This window comes from Ascaphus truei, chromosome 5 (assembly GCF_040206685.1).
Source record: "Ascaphus truei isolate aAscTru1 chromosome 5, aAscTru1.hap1, whole genome shotgun sequence".
In the NCBI taxonomy this organism is placed as follows: domain Eukaryota; kingdom Metazoa; phylum Chordata; class Amphibia; order Anura; family Ascaphidae; genus Ascaphus; species Ascaphus truei.
The window spans coordinates 223,454,816-223,475,142 of record NC_134487.1 but is presented as its reverse complement, the minus strand read 5'-3'; the positions used below and the strand labels follow the sequence as shown (position 1 = coordinate 223,475,142).

The following is a 20,327-nucleotide window of genomic DNA, read 5'->3' as shown; positions in this document are numbered from 1 at the left end:
TTTTTGGGGCACTATGTCCCAGGCCTTAGGCAGGTCATATATAGCTCCTCCTCTTCTAGCCACTTTTTGAGTGACCACCACTTTTTTGTTCTATGTACATTTCTTTCTGAAAAACCTGGCAAAGATGATATATTGTCAACAACCAGGATTATATTGTATAATATAAATTACACTGGATCACAGATATGCAGAGGCTACCCTCCTAGTATATTTTCCTTAAACCACTGATATCATACATTTCCACACACAAAAAAAAAAACCCAGCACAAAAGTATACCTGCAGCATTCATCTTTAACAGTCTACTAATGCTTTCCCAGGAAAGTTCTCACATGATAAGACATAACCAATCAGGAGTGTTACACTCCAACAGCAACATCGTCATTTTTTTTTTGAGCCCTCTCTGACATTCAGTGTTTTAAAGAGAAATTAGTTTGCCTCTCCACGATGATCACGATATTTTTATTTCTTTAAATTATACTTCTAATGACAAAATAGTTAGCGCTTTAAACGTACCCACTCATGAGTAACTTCTTAGTCAACGAAGGGAGTGGCCGTCCATATTTAAAGAAAACCATGCTGAACTATTTCACTTCAGCCAAGGGCAGCTACTGTATCCACGCTTGCAGGATTCATTCTAGTCAACTGTATGGAACGAAACAACTCTGCTCCGAGCGGCTTAATACTGTTCAAGTTTAGCGTCCCCGGCTACATTCTATGTTCCTGGTTGATTTAGACAGATGAAAATGAAGTTTATGAAAGCTGTTATTGTGATTCTGATTGAAGGTAAGGTATTTATTTGCGTTACTATTTCAGTTTTTCTATTTTCTAACCAGGCTGCCTTACTGTCTTCTATTTTTAGTTGATTACATCTTTAAATGGCTGCTCCCGTACTGCAGAAAGAAATGCAGAAGGCGTTTATTTAAGGGTCATAACATCATTACGAGTAGTGGAATGCGTTTTATTGACGTTATTATTTACTTCGCTCTAGAAATCATTAAAAAAAATAGACTGAGTATTTGCTGTATATCAGGGCATACGGAAATGTTTCTCTCTCTCTTTTTTTTGGTACTAGTTTCCTACATTTTTGTAAATGGAGCTGTAATTGAGCCTCATCAAAATGAAGTTTTCCCCAAAACCACAAATGAGTTAGCAGCTGTTGGTGAAGGTTATCAATATGAAGATAAAAAGGTGTTTACAGCAGAAAATCATATTATTGGATCGCCAAGAGGTAGGTCTGTAGATTTATATATATCTATAAGCAAGGCTTACTTATGACAGTAAACATATTGATCACATGCTGCACATGGTTCTCTTCATTTGTTTGATCTGATGGTTTAGAATGTACTGTAAATAGTGTAGTTTTCCACTTTACTTTTTTGTTTGCTGTGTTCTGATAAATAGGCACTTGACTTTATGCAGCAGTTGTGGTTCCTGTACAACAACCCCACCCCCTCTACTCCTAGTCTATCCTGCAAATGAACATGTTGGTGATTATACTGTAGTGAAGCGATCTTTATCAGTTAATTCATTTACTATCTGTTCAAGTTTGGAATGACAGAGTTTTGGATCTTGATAAACTTATAAACGTGCCCCTTATCATGCACAAAACATATCATAGATAGTATTATTTACCGAGATTCAATATTGTTTGGAATTGTTAGGCTAAACGTTTACATATACATCCTCTCTGAAGGTCGAAATAATTCATATCATGGTGACTGATTAAATTAATGTATAGTATGTAAATTACTAGTAATATGGGATTATGAATGAATATTTACTATTTATGAGAGAGGTGTTATGATTTTCAACAAATTCGAAACAGGCACAAACTTGTGAAATTTCAGTAGGACAGCAAGTAGGTTTTAGAAGTGTGCTTAACATGGATGTTTGGACCATTCAAAATATAGTTTTTTTGAGTTCTGTTCATTAAAAGGGCAGTCCCAACATAGCAAAAAAAACAAACAAACAATCAAATAAATATATCACTAGAATTGTATTTCTTTAACACATTAAATTTGCCTTGAAGTGAAAGTTTTACTCATTACCTTGAGAAATTAAAATGTTTTTATTTTCACCGGTTCTTGTGTAATTCTAATGTTAAAAAAAAATATATATATATTGTCATCCACTTTGTTTGGCTAATGATGTCATGATAATTATTTCACAGACTACAATAAAGCAAAATGTCTAGATTAACAATTCTTATATACAGTACAAGAGTTTCTCACAAAATAAATAAGGAATAATCACTTGGAAAAATGAAATACAATTATTTAAGTACTATATATAGTACGAAGTATAAGTATTTCAAATACCTGTGAATGTGCTCACAAGTGATATTTCTATTTAAAATATTTGTAAAACTTTAGTTGTTTGTCAGGTAACTAGATGTTTATGAGGGTATATACAATTTCTCATTCCTTTTGGAAGCTTATCTTCTACTGAAAGTCTCAGTCATTATTTCTCCCCTATGTTCCTCTTTGGAAGTAGATGTAACTATTGTTTCCATCATTAGCTAGAGTACACCGCATATAAGAACGTGCAGGCACATTGTCACTTTTAAATATCATATATACTGTACAGTGTTCGACAAATACGCATAACCACACGCCCGTTGCGAGTGGATTTAGGCCACTGGCGAGCCGTGCTGCGGCTCTATGAATTCCCCTGCTCGCGCCAAAATATATATTTTTTAAAATAAATAATCCCCCTCCCTGATTGGGCTGACGCGGGGAAGAAGGCCGGCTGGCAGCTCTGGGTTAGCCCCTTTCCCCGATCTCCTCCCCCCCCAACCCCCATTCTCTTCCCCCCCCCCCTGCCCCCGATCCCCGCTTGCTGTCCGGGGCGAGAGGTAGGCTGGGGGGGTCCCCGCTTGTTGCCCGGGGAGGGAGGGAGGTAGGCTGCTGCGGCAGCAGCGGTGTCTGCCTCTGGAGGGGGGGTGGTGGTGTCCGTCTCTGGAGGGGGTGCGACGTCCGCTTCGGGGGGGGGCGGGGTGTGTGCTGCGGCTGTGTCCGCTTCCGCTTGGGGGGAGGTGCTGCGGCGGACGCCTCTGGGGGGGGATTGCTGCGGCGGTGTCCGCTTGGATGTTGCAGTGGCGCCCGCTTCGGGTGGGGGGGCAATGCTGCGGCGGCGTCTGCCTCTGGGGGGGGTTCTGTGGCGGCGTCCGCTTCCACTTCGGGGGGGGATGCTGCGACGGTGTCTGCTTCGGGGGGGTGGGGGGTGCTGCGTCGGCATCCGCTTCGGGGTGGGGGGATGCTACGGCGGCGTCCACCTCGGGGAAGGGAGGTGCTGTGGCGGCGTCCGCTTCCACTTTGTGGGGATGGATGCTGCGGCGGCGTCCGCCTCTGGAGGGGGGGCTGCGGCGTCCGCCTCACGTCACACAGGCAGGTGGAAATGCTGCCGAGGAAGACAAGTGGAGAGAGGAGAGCCCCGGGCAGGTAATTACAGCGGGGACCCTGGGGAGATCAAAACCTCAGTACCTGACTCGTGTGCAACATCCCGTGTGTGTCTGTGAGTGTGTCTGTGAGTGTGTCTGTTGTGAGTGTGTCTGTGAGTGTGTGTGTCTGTGTGTGTGTTTGTGTCAGTGAGTGAGTGTGTGTTTGTGTCTGAGTGAGTGACTGTGTTTGTGTCTGTGAGTGTGTTTGTGTCTGTGAGTGTGTGTCTGTGAGTGTGTGTGTTTGTGACTGAGTGTGTCTCCCTATCACCCTCTCCCTGTCAACCCCTCCCTGTCACCCTCTCCCTGTGTCTCCCTGTGTTACCCTCTCCCTGTGTCACCCTCTCCCTGTGTCACCCTCTCCCTGTGTCACCCTCTCCCTGTCGCCCTCACCCTCTCCCTGTCGCCCTCACCCTTTCCCCGTTGCCCTCACCCTTTCCCTGTCGCCCTCACCCTCTCACTGTCGCCCTATATACAGTGTTCGACAAATACGTATAACCACACGCCGTGCTGCGACTCTATGAATTCTCCTGCTCGCGCCCAAATTTTTTTTAAAATAAATAATCCCCCTCCCTGATTGGGCTGACGCGGGGCAGAGGGCCGGCTGGCAGCTCTGGGTTTGCCCCTTCCCCCGATCTGCTCCACCCCCTGCCCCCAATCCCTGCTTGCTGTCCGGGGCGGGAGGTAGGCTGGGGGGGTCCCCGCTTGCTGCCCGGGGCGGGATGTAGGCTGGGGGGGTCCCCGCTTGTTGCCCGGGGTGGGAGGTAGGCTGCTGCGGCAGCGGTGGTGTCCGCCTCTGGAGGGGGGTGGTGGTGTCCGCCTCTGGAGGGGGTGCGACATCCGCTTCTGGGGAAGGGGGGGGGGTGCTGCGGCAGTGTCCTCTTCGATGCTGCGGCGGCTTCTGCTTCGGGGGGGGGGGTGCTGCGGCGTCCGCTTCGGGGGGGGGGCAGGATGCTGCGGTGGCGTCCGCCTCTGGAGGGGGGGCTGCGGCGTCCGCCTCGCGTCACACAGGCAGGTGGAAGTGCAGCCGAGGAGGACAAGTGGAGAGAGGAGAGCCCCGGGCAGGTAATTACAGCGGGGACCCCGGGGAGATCAAAACCTCAGTACCTGACTCATGTGCAACATCCCGTGTGTGTCTATGAGTGTGTCTGTGAGTGTGTCTGTGAGTGTGTATGTGAGTGTGTGTCTGTCTGTGAGTGTGTGTGTGTGTCTGTGAGTGTGCAACATCCCGTGTGTGTCTGTGAATGTGTCTGTGAGTGTGTCTGTGAGTGTATCTGTGAGTGTGTGTCTGTGAGTGTGTGTGTGTGTCTGTGAGTGTGTGTGTCTGTGAGTGTGTGTGTCTGTGTGTGTGTGTGTCTGTGAGTGTGTGTGAGTGTGTGTGTGTCTGTCAGTGAGTGTGTCACCCTCTCTCCCTCTCCCTTTCACCCTCTCCCTGTCTGTGTCTCCCTGTGTCACCCTCTCCCTGTGTCACCCTCTCCCTGTCACCCTCACCCTCTCCCTGTCGCCCAAACCCTCTCCCTGTTGCCCCATCCTCTCCCTGTCGCCCTCACCCTCTCCCAGTCACCCTCATCCATCCCTGTCTCCCTCACCCTTTCCCTGTCGCCCTCTCTCTGTCGCCCTCTCTCTGTCGCCCTCTCTCTGTCGCCCTCTCTCTCTGTCTCTCTGTCGTACTCTCTCTCTCTGTCGCACTCTCCCTCTCTCTCTGTCGGACTCTCTCTCTCTCGGTCGCACTCTCTCTCTCTGTCGCACTCTCCCTCTCTCTCTGTCGCACTCTCCCTCTCTCTCTGTCGCACTCTCCCTCTCTCTCTGTCGCACTCTCCCTCTCTCTCTGTCGCACTCTCTCTCTGTCTCTCTCTCACCCACTCTCTCTCTGTCTCCCTCTCACCCACTCTCTATCTCTCTCTGTCTGGCTAGCTGTCTGTCTGTCTGTGTCTCACCCACACTCTCTCTCTCACACTCTGGATCTCTTATTTACCCTATATATCTTAACTGCCCTATACCTACACCGAAATAACCTATACTGCTTTCTGCCAGATCTAACTCTCGAGCTTCACATGGAAGACATCGGAATCCCCCCTAACCCAGAAGACAGGTGGGGAACACCTCCACTCCAATGTATAACATTGCGGGAATGAGGGTACCTGGTCATTGAGGGACTGCGGATCAGGTAAGATCCCTGGCGGGATTACTGCTTTAGATATTGTGAAGCGGGGGCATCCAGGCACTAGTAATGGGGTTCAGGAAACTACACTGGCGACACACTTTATTTGAGCTCGGCTAGTCCCGCGAATTCGGGTATACTCGGGTGTATTGAGGTTTGTGACTGTTTTCTGCCCGAGTGCATTGCGTTATTTTCCCGGCAGGGATTGAAGCATTTTATTCCGGCTAGCTACAATACTGCAATGCCGTGTAAAAACACATGAGGGCGCTTGCGAGCTGTTCTCTTGAAGCCGTCCCCTATAGTGAATTGTAATGCAGTATATATACTGTATATATATATATATACTGTATAACAACAGCCCCTATAACCCCTAACATACAGTACTGTACACATACAGTACTGTATATGCACATACTGGGGGCGAGATGTGTTTGCAGCAGAGAGAGATCCGCTGCTCTCTCTGCGCAAACAGCGACACATTAAAAATTATTTTAAATACATTTTTATTTATAGTGTAGATGTGCAGGGGGTCTCGGGAGCTGAACCGCGTTGGTTTCAGGTCGGGGGACCCCCTGCCCCCCGAGATACAGACACCCTTTATGAGGTGCCGGTATCCCTCTGCGTTTAAAGGTCCCGATCACGTGATCGCGGCCTGTTAAACCAAGTAGAGGGATACCGGCACCCCCAAAAGGGGCCTGTATCTCGGGGGGCAGGGGGTCCCCCGACCTGAAACCAACGCGGTTCAGCTCCCGAGACCCTCTGAACATGTACAGTATAAATAAAACACATACAGTATATACAGTAAATAAACACTCGTTCTTTACCTTAGCGGCTATGGGCTATGGTAAAGAAGCAGCATTTCTGTATTTTTAATAATATTGTTCAGTGAGCAGGGGGTTCCCTGAGCCAGAAATCTAAACTCAGGGGACCCCCTGCTCCTGCACAATATTATTAAAAGTACAGAAATGCTGCTTCATTGCCATAGCGTATAGCCGCTAAGGCAATGAAGGGGTTAACCCACAGTGCCCGCTTTATTGTGGGTAGCGGGGGTGGGTGAAGGGGGTATTTGGCCCTTGGTGTGAGTTTAGGACTTGCGGGGGGGTTGCGGGTGCACTTAACCCCTTCACGACCGTAGCAGTTAATACCGCTACGGTCATGAAGGGGTTAAGCCCTCCCGCTACCCCCCCGCAAGCCCTAAACAAGCACGGTTGGGGCTAATACCCCATTCACCCACCCCCGCTACCCACAATAAAAAAAATACACACACACAGCAGTCGCCAAAAAATAAATAAATAAATCTAAATAAATAAATGACAATAAATACATTTGAAATACATTTTTATTGATAGTGTAGATGTGCAGGGGGTCTCCGGAGCTGAACCGCGTTGGTTTCAGGTCTGGGGACCCCCTGCTCCCCGAGATACAGCCCCCTTTAGGGGGTGCCGGTATCCCTCTGCTTGGTTTAAAGGGCCCGACCACGTGATCGCGGCCTGTAAACTAAGCAGAGCAGAAGGATACCGGCACCCCCTAAAGGGGCCTGTATCTCGGGGAGCAGGGGGTCCCCAGACCTGAAACCAGTGCGGTTCTGCTCTGGAGACCCTCTGCACATCTACACTATCAATAAAAATGTATTTTAAATGTATTTATTTAGATTCATTTATTTATTTAGATTTATTTATTAATTGTGCTGCTGCTGCAAGTCGCTAGAGAAGTGTATCAAAGAATATACACCAAAGAAATCCCTTTCGTAGGCGCACCGCAGACCTTTATAGTATATGCGGTCAGGGGTGAATGTGGTGGGTGAAGTTAACTTTATTTCATACTGATGTGTCAATCGTGTAGTTAAAACAGTATATAGTGTGGATCTATATACTTAAAATAAAAATAGACACCTAAAGTCTATTCGATCTCTGCCATGCCTCTCCTATAGTATCTATGTACTCCTCTATATGAAATAGATGTGTCCCTTTTATTGTTTCATTTATCTTTTATGCTTCTAAACCCCGTGTGTTTTTTTGAGGTTGTCATATCTTTGGTATATATAGATGGATGGATGTAAATCCTTGTGTGTAACTTATTTTTTGTTTTGGGTAATGTCACCTGATCCCTTGTTTGGGAGGGTTCTTTATCATATATGACCAATGCTCCACTGTAGGAGTCTGTCCCCTGTATCCCTGTTTAGTATATGTTGCTGTATATTAGCATAGGACAAGGTGCCCTGATTGGCTGATGGTAAAAAATCGCAGGGGGTTGTTTGTGAAACACCTCCTGTGTTGGACAGGTTATGGGGATATTGGTATATATTTAGCACGTATGTTTATCGAGAGCAGTGTGTTATCACGCTTTTGGTGGATCTAGATGATATTTACTAAATAGCAAATAGACTAGCAAATAAACTGTATAATTGATACGGTAAGTTTGCTGATAGTGTTAGATTCCACGCAGTGTTGTGTTGCTAGCACTACATTCGAGGAATTAGGGCATGGAGATGCCTCATGTATAGTGTATCCCTCGTATACCAAGAGAAAAGCGCATGTGTCATAGGCAGTACAGTCTGTAGCCATAAGTTTTTTTGTATATGAGGACAGACTGCGCATGTGTCAGAACGAGGTTATGCTGGCACAGTTCGGTGGACTTTGCATGTGGTATAAGGTGAGTAAATAGACAGGCGTTCTGATAACGAGGAATTCAGACACCTCAGACTGAATTACTTTTGCCTAAATTGCAGATTGCCAGTAAAAAAGAAATAATGCGTCCCATATTAGTCTTGTCTTCTGGGTAGCTGCGTGCACATTTGCTAGTCATATTAAGTTTAGACAGTGTCGTTGAATGTTACCATAATATATCCTTTGTCTAGTACGAACCGCGCATGCGCTCATGAGTGGGGCAGTTCATAGCCCTCAAATTGTTATATGGACTCTGTCAGCGCATGCGTCAGAACGGGAGTATACTGATACTCTTCTGTGTAGTCTGCATAAAGTGCAAGGTAAGTAAATCGATAGATAGACAGGCGCTGTGTTATTTTGCGATCTTCAAACACCTAGGCGTGTATTCTAGGTTTCTAATATGGAATTCCCTGTGCATAGGTAGAAATATGCCCCACGTTGATCTTATGATAATGGGAGTTGCGTACGCAATGCGTGTTGAGCTAGTGTACAGTTTAATCACATAGTCTTGCGGGTGTTCTTGTTAGAACGGAGTTTTGCACCGTGTTGTGCACTCTTCCAAAGAGCAGTGTGAAGATAGTGTTGATACTATGAGCGCTAACTGCGCATGCGTCCGAACGGGCTTACACGGATGCTGTTCTGTGTATCCGGCGTGTAGTGTAAGATAGGTAGATCTACAGATAGACAGGCGCTGTATTATACTGCGATCTTTAAACATATAGGAGTGAATGTTAGTTGTCTAGCTTACCCCGGATGAAGTCACAGGAAGTGACGAAACATGCGGCATGTCGGGTCTTTTGCCGACTTGTAACTAAACATCATTACCTATATGATACACCCATTTAAAGAGGTGTCAGTACTGCCACAGGGCAGCACTTGCTTTGAACTATACTACACTATGCTAAAAATGCGATCTTTAAACATATAGGAGTGAATGTTAGTTGTCTAGCTTAGATTCCCTGTGTGCATATAGAGATATGTCCCATGTTGATATTATGATAATGGAAGCTGCATACGCAATGCGTGGTAGGCTGAAGTGTAGTTAATTCACGTAGTAGTGCAGGTGTTCTTGTTAGAAAGGATTTTTAGCATAGTGTAGTATAGTTCAAAGCAAGTGCTGCCCTGTGGCAGTACTGACACCTCTTTAAATGGGTGTATCATATAGGTAATGATGTTCAAATACAGGCGTTCTCTATTTGTGCTGTTGGAGATAGCTGGCAGAGTTTAGTTACAAGTCGGCAAAAGACCCGACATGCCGCATGTTTCGTCACTTCCTGTGACTTCATCCGGGGTAAGCTAGACAACTAACATTCACTCCTATATGTTTAAAGATCGCAGTATAATACAGCGCCTGTCTATCTGTAGATCTACCTATCTTACACTACACGCCGGATACACAGAACAGCATCCGTGTAAGCCTGTTCGGACGCATGCGCAGTTAGCGCTCATAGTATCAACACTATCTTCACACTGCTCTTTGGAAGAGTGCACAACACGGTGCAAAACTCCGTTCTAACAAGAACACCCGCAAGACTATGTGATTAAACTGTACACTAGCTCAACACGCATTGCGTACGCAACTCCCATTATCATAAGATCAACGTGGGGCATATTTCTACCTATGCACAGGGAATTCCATATTAGAAACCTAGAATACACTCCTAGGTGTTTGAAGATCGCAAAATAACACAGCGCCTGTCTATCTATCGATTTACTTACCTTGCACTTTATGCAGACTACACAGAACAGTATCAGTATACTCCCGTTCTGACGCATGCGCTGACAGAGTCCATATAACAATTTGAGGGCTATGAACTGCCCCACTCATGAGCGCATGCGCGGTTCGTACTAGACAAAGGATATATTATGGTAACATTCAACGACACTGTCTAAACTTAATTGACTAGCAAATGTGCACGCAGCTACCCAGAAGACAAGACTAATATGGGACGCATTATTTCTTTTTTACTGGCAATCTGCAATTTAGGCAAAAGTAATTCAGTCTGAGGTGTCTGAATTCCTCGTTATCAGAACGCCTGTCTATTTACTCACCTTATACCACATGCAAAGTCCACCGAACTGTGCCAGCATAACCTCGTTCTGACACATGCGCAGTCTGTCCTCGTATACAAAAAAACTTATGGCTACAGACTGTACTGCCTATGACACATGCGCTTTTCTCTTGGTATACGAGGGATACACTATACATGAGGCATCTCCATGCCCTAATTCCTCGAATGTAGTGCTAGCAACACAACACTGCGTGGAATCTAACACTATCAGCAAACTTACCGTATCAATTATACAGTTTATTTGCTAGTCTATTTGCTATTTAGTAAATATCACCTAGATCCACCAAAAGCGTGATAACACACTGCTCTCGATAAACATACGTGCTAAATATATACCAATATCCCCATAACCTGTCCAACACAGGAGGTGTTTCACAAACAACCCCCTGCGATTTTTTACCATCAGCCAATCAGGGCACCTTGTCCTATGCTAATATACAGCAACATATACTAAACAGGGATACAGGGGACAGACTCCTACAGTGGAGCATTGGTCATATATGATAAAGAACCCTCCCAAACAAGGGATCAGGTGACATTACCCAAAACAAAAAATAAGTTACACACAAGGATTTACATCCATCCATCTATATATACCAAAGATACGGCAACCTCAAAAAAACACACGGGGTTTAGAAGCATAAAAGATAAATGAAACAATAAAAGGGACACATCTATTTCATATAGAGGAGTACATAGATACTATAGGAGAGGCATGGCAGAGATCGAATAGACTTTAGGTGTCTATTTTTATTTTAAGTATATAGATCCACACTATATACTGTTTTAACTACACGATTGACACATCAGTATGAAATAAAGTTAACTTCACCCACCACATTCACCCCTGACCGCATATACTATAAAGGTCTGCGGTGCGCCTACGAAAGGGATCTCTTTGGTGTATCTTCTTTGATACACTTCTCTAGCTACTTCAACCCATCCCTAGGCAGCACGCTCTGTCCAACAAGGGGTTTTAAGAGCGAGGTTTCCTCTACCACAGCATCTTGTTGCTGCAAGTCCTAAACTCACACCAAGGGCCAAACACCCCCCTCACCCCCAATAAAAAAAATTCACGCACAGCAGCCCCACAATTAATAAATAAATCTAAATAAATAAATAAATACATGAAGAGAAATAAATATACAGTATAGTGTGTATATATATACTGGATATATATACAGTATATATATATAATAACAATCCCTATACATATACAGTATATACTGTGTATATATATACACTGTATACACATATATATATATATATATATATATATATATATATATATATATATATATATATATATATAGACAGTGGTTGACAAATCACCAAAAAATCTACTCGACACACAAAAAAATCTACTCGCCACCTAGTACCAAACGTGTGCTGCTTGGGCCAATATTTACTCGCCCGGGGGTTAAATCTACTCGCCCGGGGCGAGCAAATGTATAGGTTTGTCGAACACTGTATATAGATATATATAGATATATACAGTATACAGTATATATACACACATGATGAACCAATATACAAATACATGTAGAATGGTTATCAAAATCATACTGTCCTACAGATAACGCTTCTCTATACAGACAATAATAATAATCCATTTAATAATCCTAACTGATTTTACAATATAAAACATAACATTCCAATCCACACAGTACATTGCATTTACATTGTATAAATGATGCATAAAATCTATGCACCATATACATTCTGCAAATGAATGTTAACAATATAATTGCAAGCTACTCTACCAGTAAATACAAACACTTCCAAACAAGTCAACTATTTTAACCAATCAAGTAAACAAAAATCAATATATACTGTAAGTACCAACCAGAAAACACAATTTAAAACCAAAGCTAACCCTTACAATACCAAGGATTACATCTATCTAATTCTAAAAAACCTTATACTTTATACACAGCATTGCAATAAACAAAATACATGATGAACAATACAGTACATTCCCTGTATCTCCCTGCCTTCAGTGTAATCTGTTTAAAGCCCCCTCCCCCCTAATGTTTCTGTTAAACAGATTACACTGAAGGCAGAGAGATGTAAAGGCCTAAAGGCCCAAAGCCCCCTCCCCCCTAATGTTTCTGTTAAACAGTTACACTGAAGGGAGAGAGATGTAAAGGCCTAAAGCCCCCTCCCCCCTAATGTTTCTGTTAAACAGATTACACTGAAGGGAGAGAGATTTTACAGAAACACACATTAGGGGGGAGGGGGCTTTAAACAGATTACACTGAAGGCAGAGAGATGTTTCTGTTACCAGTAAATCTCCCTCCCTGCTGTCAGTGCAGTGTATGTAAATGTCGGGGGGGGGGGGGGGGGACCCAATGTGCATACTGTGAGGTCTAACCACCCTCACCCCCTACCCACATACCGTTACCCCCCCCCCCCATCCTGGCCATGGCCCCTCCGCTTCTGCAAAACAGACACAAAAATTAAAACATACAAAGTAATGTCCCCTTACCCCTTAATCACCATAGCGGTTATTAACCACTACAGTCATGAAGGGGTTAACCCACCCTCACCCACCACTCGGGATGCCTACATACCCTCCCACACTAACCCCACCCCCGTGAGGCCTAACCACCCAGTCAGTACCCACAAGGGAGGCCTACCCACATACCGTTGGGGAAACACCCCACCCCCAGTACCCACACTAAAAACAGTACAATGACCCACAATAAACAGCATTCTATTTATTAAATACATTACCCACCCCCTGTGCCCCCCCCCATAAATACAAGATTTATCCTTTTACATACAGGGTTCATAACGCAGCCCCACGCTAGTCCCCGGTGGGCTGGCAGGGCACCTGGACAGACCTACAGTTTACCAGCAGCATTCCACAGGTTCTGGAGGCCTGCTGGTGGATCCTGCCAGCACCATGGCCCTCAGGTGGTGTCCTTGGGTCACCGTGGGCCACAATTGGGTCCCCACGGTAGGCCCAAGGATGTCTGGGAGCCCCGGGTCAAACCCACAGGTGTCTGCGGGGCCTCGGGTGGTTCCCTCGGGGGTCTGGGGAACTCACGGGTGCTCACTACGGGTCCGCGGTGCCCCCACAGAAGTGGGACCACACATCATCATCCCCGCACCTACGGGTCGGCGGTGCCCCCACAGAAGTGGGACCACACATCGTCATCCCCGCAGACTACGGGTCCGCGGTGCCCCCACAGAAGTGGGACCACACATCATCATCCCCGCATGTGTCACCCGTGGAACCACCAGCCTGATACCCTTGGGATACCCGAGGATACCCACAGGTGGTCTCCATAGGCCCCACGCAAAACCACAGAATCAAACCCTGAATGTAAAAAAAATAAACCTGGCCTATACATTCAATACATACACCCTCCCCCCCAACACCTACAGTACAATAATGTGCAAAATAACTATTATCCAGATATGGATAATAGATTAATTGCCCGTTATTAAAAACATTAACTAGCATATACAAATAAATAAAGTATTACTGACCTCATCAATACGAAGTGTCCGTTGCCAGCAAAATCCTTGTCTTGTCCACAATATACATAGCAAATACAAAGCCAATACATTGCAATTACATTCAGATATCAATTAACCCCTTAAACACCTTATCAGATAATAACCGCAAAGGTGATTAAGGGGTTAAGCCACACAGGCCCGATACCCACCCTTCACCCATGAATTTGTACTGTGGCTTCATCATGCAACTATATATATATATATATATATATACTGTATATATATACAGAGAGACAGAGAGAAAGAGAGAGAGAGATATACAGTATATATATATATATATATATATATATATATATATATATATATATATATATATATATATATATACACACGTTATATACACACCCATGATAAACCAATATACAGTACAAATAAATGTAGAAGGGTTATCAAAAGCATACTGCCCTACAACCAAGTAAACAAAAATCAAAAGCCAATACATTGCAATTACACTCAGATATCAATTAACCCCTTAAACACCTTATCAGATAATAACCGCAAAGGTGATTAAGGGGTTAAGCCACACAGGCCCGATACCCACCCTCACCCATGAATTTGTACTGTGGCTTCATCATGCAACTATATATATATACTGTATATATATATACAGAGAGACAGAGAGAAAGAGAGAGAGAGAGAGATATATACAGTATATATATATATATATATATATATATATATATATATATATATATATACACACACACGTTATATACACACCCATGATAAACCAATATACAGTACAAATAAATATAGAAGGGTTATCAAAAGCACTGTCCTACAACCAAACACTTCTCCATACATACACACTAAATTAAAATCAATTTCCTTTAATATTCATAACTGATCTCTCAATCTAAATCATCACTAAACCTCTGAAAAGCCATTAAACAACTTACATTCCAATATAAATGATGCCTAAATATCTATGCACCATATACATTCTGCAAGTAAACAAAACTCAATTAGCAATCATTATTTACATCCCTAAACAATTCACACTAGATCCCGAACAATAAAACCATTAACAAATTCACGCCTAGAGCAGAACAATTAAGCCTTTGAAAAAATATAAGTACCGACAAAAATACAACCTTTACAAACCAAGCCTATCCCTGACCTTCCTCAAACACACAATACAATACCAAGGAATACATCTATCTAATTTTAAAATACTTTAAACTCACAATAAAGCATACTGTAGCAGCATACACAAAATAATTTAAAACACATCTAATCCAGCTTTTAAAACAACATCATTTCTTACCCTGTACTGTATGTATATATCTCTGTAGACATATATACATACATACATACATACAGTGGCAAGAAATGATATACCACAAAAAAAATAAATAGACATGTTTGTTAAAAAACCTTTTGAAATAATTAACAAGTTAAATAAAATACATTTCTTTACTGTAGTTCACTTACCATTACTTGCCCCCACCGACTCCCGTTGCGCAGCTTACTCACGAACCAATCCACGATCAGGAACCCATAAAATAATAAACCAGAAAATAATAAACATTAAACTAAAAATCCAAACCAATCCACGGGTCTTCTATCTGTAATCCATCTTCATCTGTGTTCTTCTTTCTTTTATCTCCTTCCAGCGGGGCGGGGCGGGGTCTTCTCCCCATCTGCGGCCACGCCCTGGCCTTCTTTCTTTCCCGGAGGTCCTTCCTCCGCGGCGTCTGGCTTCAAAATGAGACGACATAGGCTTTTAAAGGCCTATGACGTCACATTTTGCGTCATGGTTCCCACGGTCCTGATTGGACCGTGAAAACCATGTGTTTTGCCGACAAAAAAAAAATGATGACGTCACTTAAAGGGAATGAAAGCACAGCCAATCAGAATGGCTTTGCTTCAATTGCCTTTAAGATGACGTCATGAAAAGGCACATGGCCGCCCTCACGTGGTATGGTAGCCAATCAGAGAGTGGGAACTCCATCCCTACTCTGATTGGCTACCATACCATGTGAGGGCGGCCATGTGCCTTTTCATGACGTCATCTTAAAGGCAATTGAAGCAAAGCCATTCTGATTGGCTGTGCTTTCATTCCCTTTAAGTGACGTCATCATTTATTTTTTTGGCCAAAACACATGGTTTTCACGGTCCAATCAGGACCGTGGGAACCATGACGCAAAATGTGACGTCATAGGCCTTTAAAAGCCTATATCGTCTCATTTTGAAGCCAGACGCCGCTGAGGAAGGACCTCCGGGAAAGAAAGAAGACCAGGGCGTGGCCGCAGATGGGGAGAAGACCCCGCCCCGCCCCGCTGGAAGGAGATAGAAGAAAGAAGAACACAGATGAAGATGGATTACAGATAGAAGACCCGTGGATTGGTTTGGATTTTTAGTTTAATGTTTATTATTTTCTGGTTTATTATTTCATGGGTTCCTGATCGTGGATTGGTTCGTGAGTAACGAGTAACGACTCCGCAACGGGAGTCGGTGGGGGCAAGTAATGGTAAGTGAACTACAGTAAAGAAATGTATTTTATTTAACTTGTTAATTTTTTCAAAAGGTTTTTTAACAAACATGTGTATTTTTTTTTTTTGTGGTATATCATTTCTTGCCACTGTATGCATGTATGTATATATGTCTAGAGAGATATATACATACAGTACAGTACAGGGTAAGAAATGATGTTGTTTTAAAAGCTGGATTAGATGTGTTTTAAATTATTTTGTGTATGCTGCTACAGTATGCTTTATTGTGAGTTTAAAGTATTTTAAAATTAGATAGATGTATTCCTTGGTATTGTATTGTGTGTTTGAGGAAGGTCAGGGATAGGCTTGGTTTGTAAAGGTTGTATTTTTGTCGGTACTTATATTTTTTCAAAGGCTTAATTGTTCTGCTCTAGGCGTGAATTTGTTAATGGTTTTATTGTTCGGGATCTAGTGTGAATTGTTTAGGGATGTAAATAATGATTGCTAATTGAGTTTTGTTTACTTGCAGAATGTATGTGGTGCATAGATATTTAGGCATCATTTATATTGGAATGTAAGTTGTTTAATGGCTTTTCAGAGGTTTAGTGATGATTTAGATTGAGAGATCAGTTATGAATATTAAAGGAAATTGATTTTAATTTAGTGTGTATGTATAGAGAAGTGTTTGGTTGTAGGACAGTGCTTTTGATAACCCTTCTACATTTATTTGTACTGTATATTGGTTTATCATGGGTGTGTATATAACGTGTGTGTATATATATATATATATATATATATATATATATATATATATATATATATATATATATATATATATATATATATATATATACTGTATATATCTCTCTCTCTCTCTCTCTCTCTCTCTTTCTCTCTGTCTCTCTGTATAAATATACAGTATATATATATAGTTGCATGATGAAGCCACAGTACAAATTCATGGGTGAGGGTGGGTATCGGGCCTGTGTGGCTTAACCCCTTAATCACCTTTGCGGTTATTATCTGATAAGGTGTTTAAGGGGTTAATTGATATCTGAGTGTAATTGCAATGTATTGGCTTTTGATTTTTGTTTACTTGGTTGTAGGGCAGTATGCTTTTGATAACCCTTCTACATTTATTTGTACTGTATATTGGTTTATCATGGGTGTGTATATAACGTGTGTGTGTATATATATATATATATATATATATATATATATATATATATATATATATATATATATATATATACTGTATATATCTCTCTCTTTCTCTCTGTCTCTCTGTATATATATACAGTATATATATATATATAGTTGCATGATGAAGCCACAGTACAAATTCATGGGTGAAGGGTGGGTATCGGGCCTGTGTGGCTTAACCCCTTAATCACCTTTGCGGTTATTATCTGATAAGGTATTTAAGGGGTTAATTGATATCTGAGTGTAATTGCAATGTATTGGCTTTTGATTTTTGTTTACTTGGTTGTAGGGCAGTATGCTTTTGATAACCCTTCTACATTTATTTGTACTGTATATTGGTTTATCATGGGTGTGTATATAACGTGTGTATATATATATATATATATATATATATATATATATATATATATATATATACTGTATATATCTCTCTCTTTCTCTATATCTATCTGTCTATCTGTATATATATACAGTATATATATATATAGTTGCATGAGGAAGCCACAGTACAAATTCATGGGTGAAGGGTGGGTATCGTGCCTGTGTGGCTTAACCCCTTAATTACCTTTGCGGTTATTATCTGATAAGGTGTTTAAGGGGTTAATTGATATCTGAATGTAATTGCAATGTATTGGCTTTGTATTTGCTATGTATGTTGTGGACAAGGATTTTGCTGGCAACGGACACTTAGTATTGATGAGGTCAGTAGTACTTTATTTATTTGTATATGCTAGTTAATGTTTTTAATAACGGGCAATTAATCTATTATCCATATCTGGATAATAGTTATTTTGCACATTATTGTACTGTAGGTGTTGGGGGGGAGGGTGTATGTATTGAATGTATAGGCCAGGTTTATTTTTTTTACATTCAGGGTTTGATTCCGTGGTTTTGCGTGGGGCCTATGGAGACCACCTGTGGGTATCCTCGGGTATCCCAAGGGTATCAGGCTGGTGGTTCCACGGGTGACACATGCAGGGATGATGATGTGTGGTCCCACTTCTGTGGGGGCACCGCGGACCCGTAGTCTGCGGGGATGACGATGTGTGGTCCCACTTCTGTGGGGGCACCGCCGACCCGTAGGTGCGGGGATGATGATGTGTGGTCCCACTTCTGTGGGGGCACCGCGGACCCGTAGTGAGCACCCGTGAGTTCCCCAGACCCCCGAGGGAACTACCCGAGGCCCCGCAGACACCTGTGGGTTTGACCCGGGGCTCCCAGACATCCTTGGGCCTACCGTGGGGACCCAATTGTGGCCCACGGTGGCCCAAGGAGACCACCTGAGGGCCATGGTGCTGGCAGGATCCACCATCAGGCCTCCAGAACCTGTGGAATGCTGCTGGTAAACTGTAGGTCTGTCCAGGTGCCCTGCCAGCCCACCGGGGACTAGCGTGGGGCTGCGTTATGAACCCTGTATGCAAAAGGATAAATCTTGTATTTATGGGGGGGGGCACAGGGGGTGGGTAATGTATTTAATAAATAGAATGCTGTTTATTGTGGGTCATTGTACTGTTTTTAGTGTGGGTACTGGTGGTGGGGTGTTTCCCCAACGGTATGTGGGTAGGCCTCCCTTGTGGGTACTGACTGGGTGGTTAGGCCTCACGGGGGGGGGGGGGGGTTAGTGTAGGAGGGTATGTAGGCATCCCAAGTGGTGGGTGAGGGTGGGTTAACCCCTTTATGACTGTAACGGTTAATAACCGCTATGGAGATTAAGGGGTTAGGGGACATTACTTTGTATGTTTTAATTTTTGTGTCTGTTTTGCAGAAGCGGAGGGGCCATGGCTAGGATGGGGGGGGGGGTAACGGTATGTGGGTAGGGGGTGAGGGTGGTTAGACCTCACAGTATGCACATTGGGTCCCCCCCCCCTCCCCACATTTACATACACTGCACTGACAGCAGGGAGGGAGATTTACTGGTAACAGAAACATCTCTCTGCCTTCAGTGTAATCTGTTTAAAGCCCCCTCCCCCCTAATGTGTGTTTCTGTAAAATCTCTCTCCCTTCAGTGTAATCTGTTTAACAGAAACATTAGGGGGGAGAGGGCTTTAGGCCTTTACATCTCTCTCCCTTCAGTGTAATCTGTTTAACAGAAACATTAGGGGGGAGGGGGCTTTAGGCCTTTACATCTCTCTCCCTTCAGTGTACAGTAATCTGTTTAACAGAAACATTAGGGGGGAGGGGGCTTTAGGCCTTTACATCTCTCTGCCTTCAGTGTAATCTGTTTAACAGAAACATTAGGGGGGAGGGGGCTTTAAACAGATTACACTGAAGGCAGGGAGATACAGGGAATGTACTGTATTGTTCATCATGTATTTTGTTTATTGCAATGCTGTGTATAAAGTATAAGGTTTTTTACAATTAGATAGATGTAATCCTTGGTATTGTAAGGGTTAGCTTTGGTTTTAAATTGTGTTTTCTGGTTGGTACTTACAGTATATATTGATTTTTGTTTACTTGATTGGTTAAAATAGTTGACTTGTTTGGAAGTGTTTGTATTTACTGGTAGAGTAGCTTGCAATTATATTGTTAACATTCATTTGCAGAATGTATATGGTGCATAGATTTTATGCATCATTTATACAATGTAAATGCAATGTACTGTGTGGATTGGAATGTTATGTTTTATATTGTAAAATCAGTTAGGATTATTAAATGGATTATTATTATTGTCTGTATAGAGAAGCGTTATCTGTAGGACAGTATGATTTTGATAACCATTCTACATGTATTTGTATATTGGTTCATCATGTGTGTATATATACTGTATACTGTATATATCTATAGATATCTATATATTTCTATATATATATATATATATATATATA

General features: G+C 43.0%; 1 protein-coding gene across 1 annotated transcript in view; it reads left to right on the top strand.

Moving 5' to 3' along the window:
* Positions 1 to 383: 383 nt before the first annotated feature.
* Positions 384 to 20,327, top strand: part of HBEGF (heparin binding EGF like growth factor) — a 421,851-nt gene continuing 401,907 nt past the window's right edge. The window contains exons 1-2 of the mRNA XM_075601691.1: positions 384 to 784; positions 1,074 to 1,229. Of these exons, the coding sequence (XP_075457806.1) occupies positions 739 to 784; positions 1,074 to 1,229 (202 nt within the window). The 5' untranslated portion in view covers positions 384 to 738. The remainder of the gene's footprint in view (positions 785 to 1,073; positions 1,230 to 20,327) is intronic.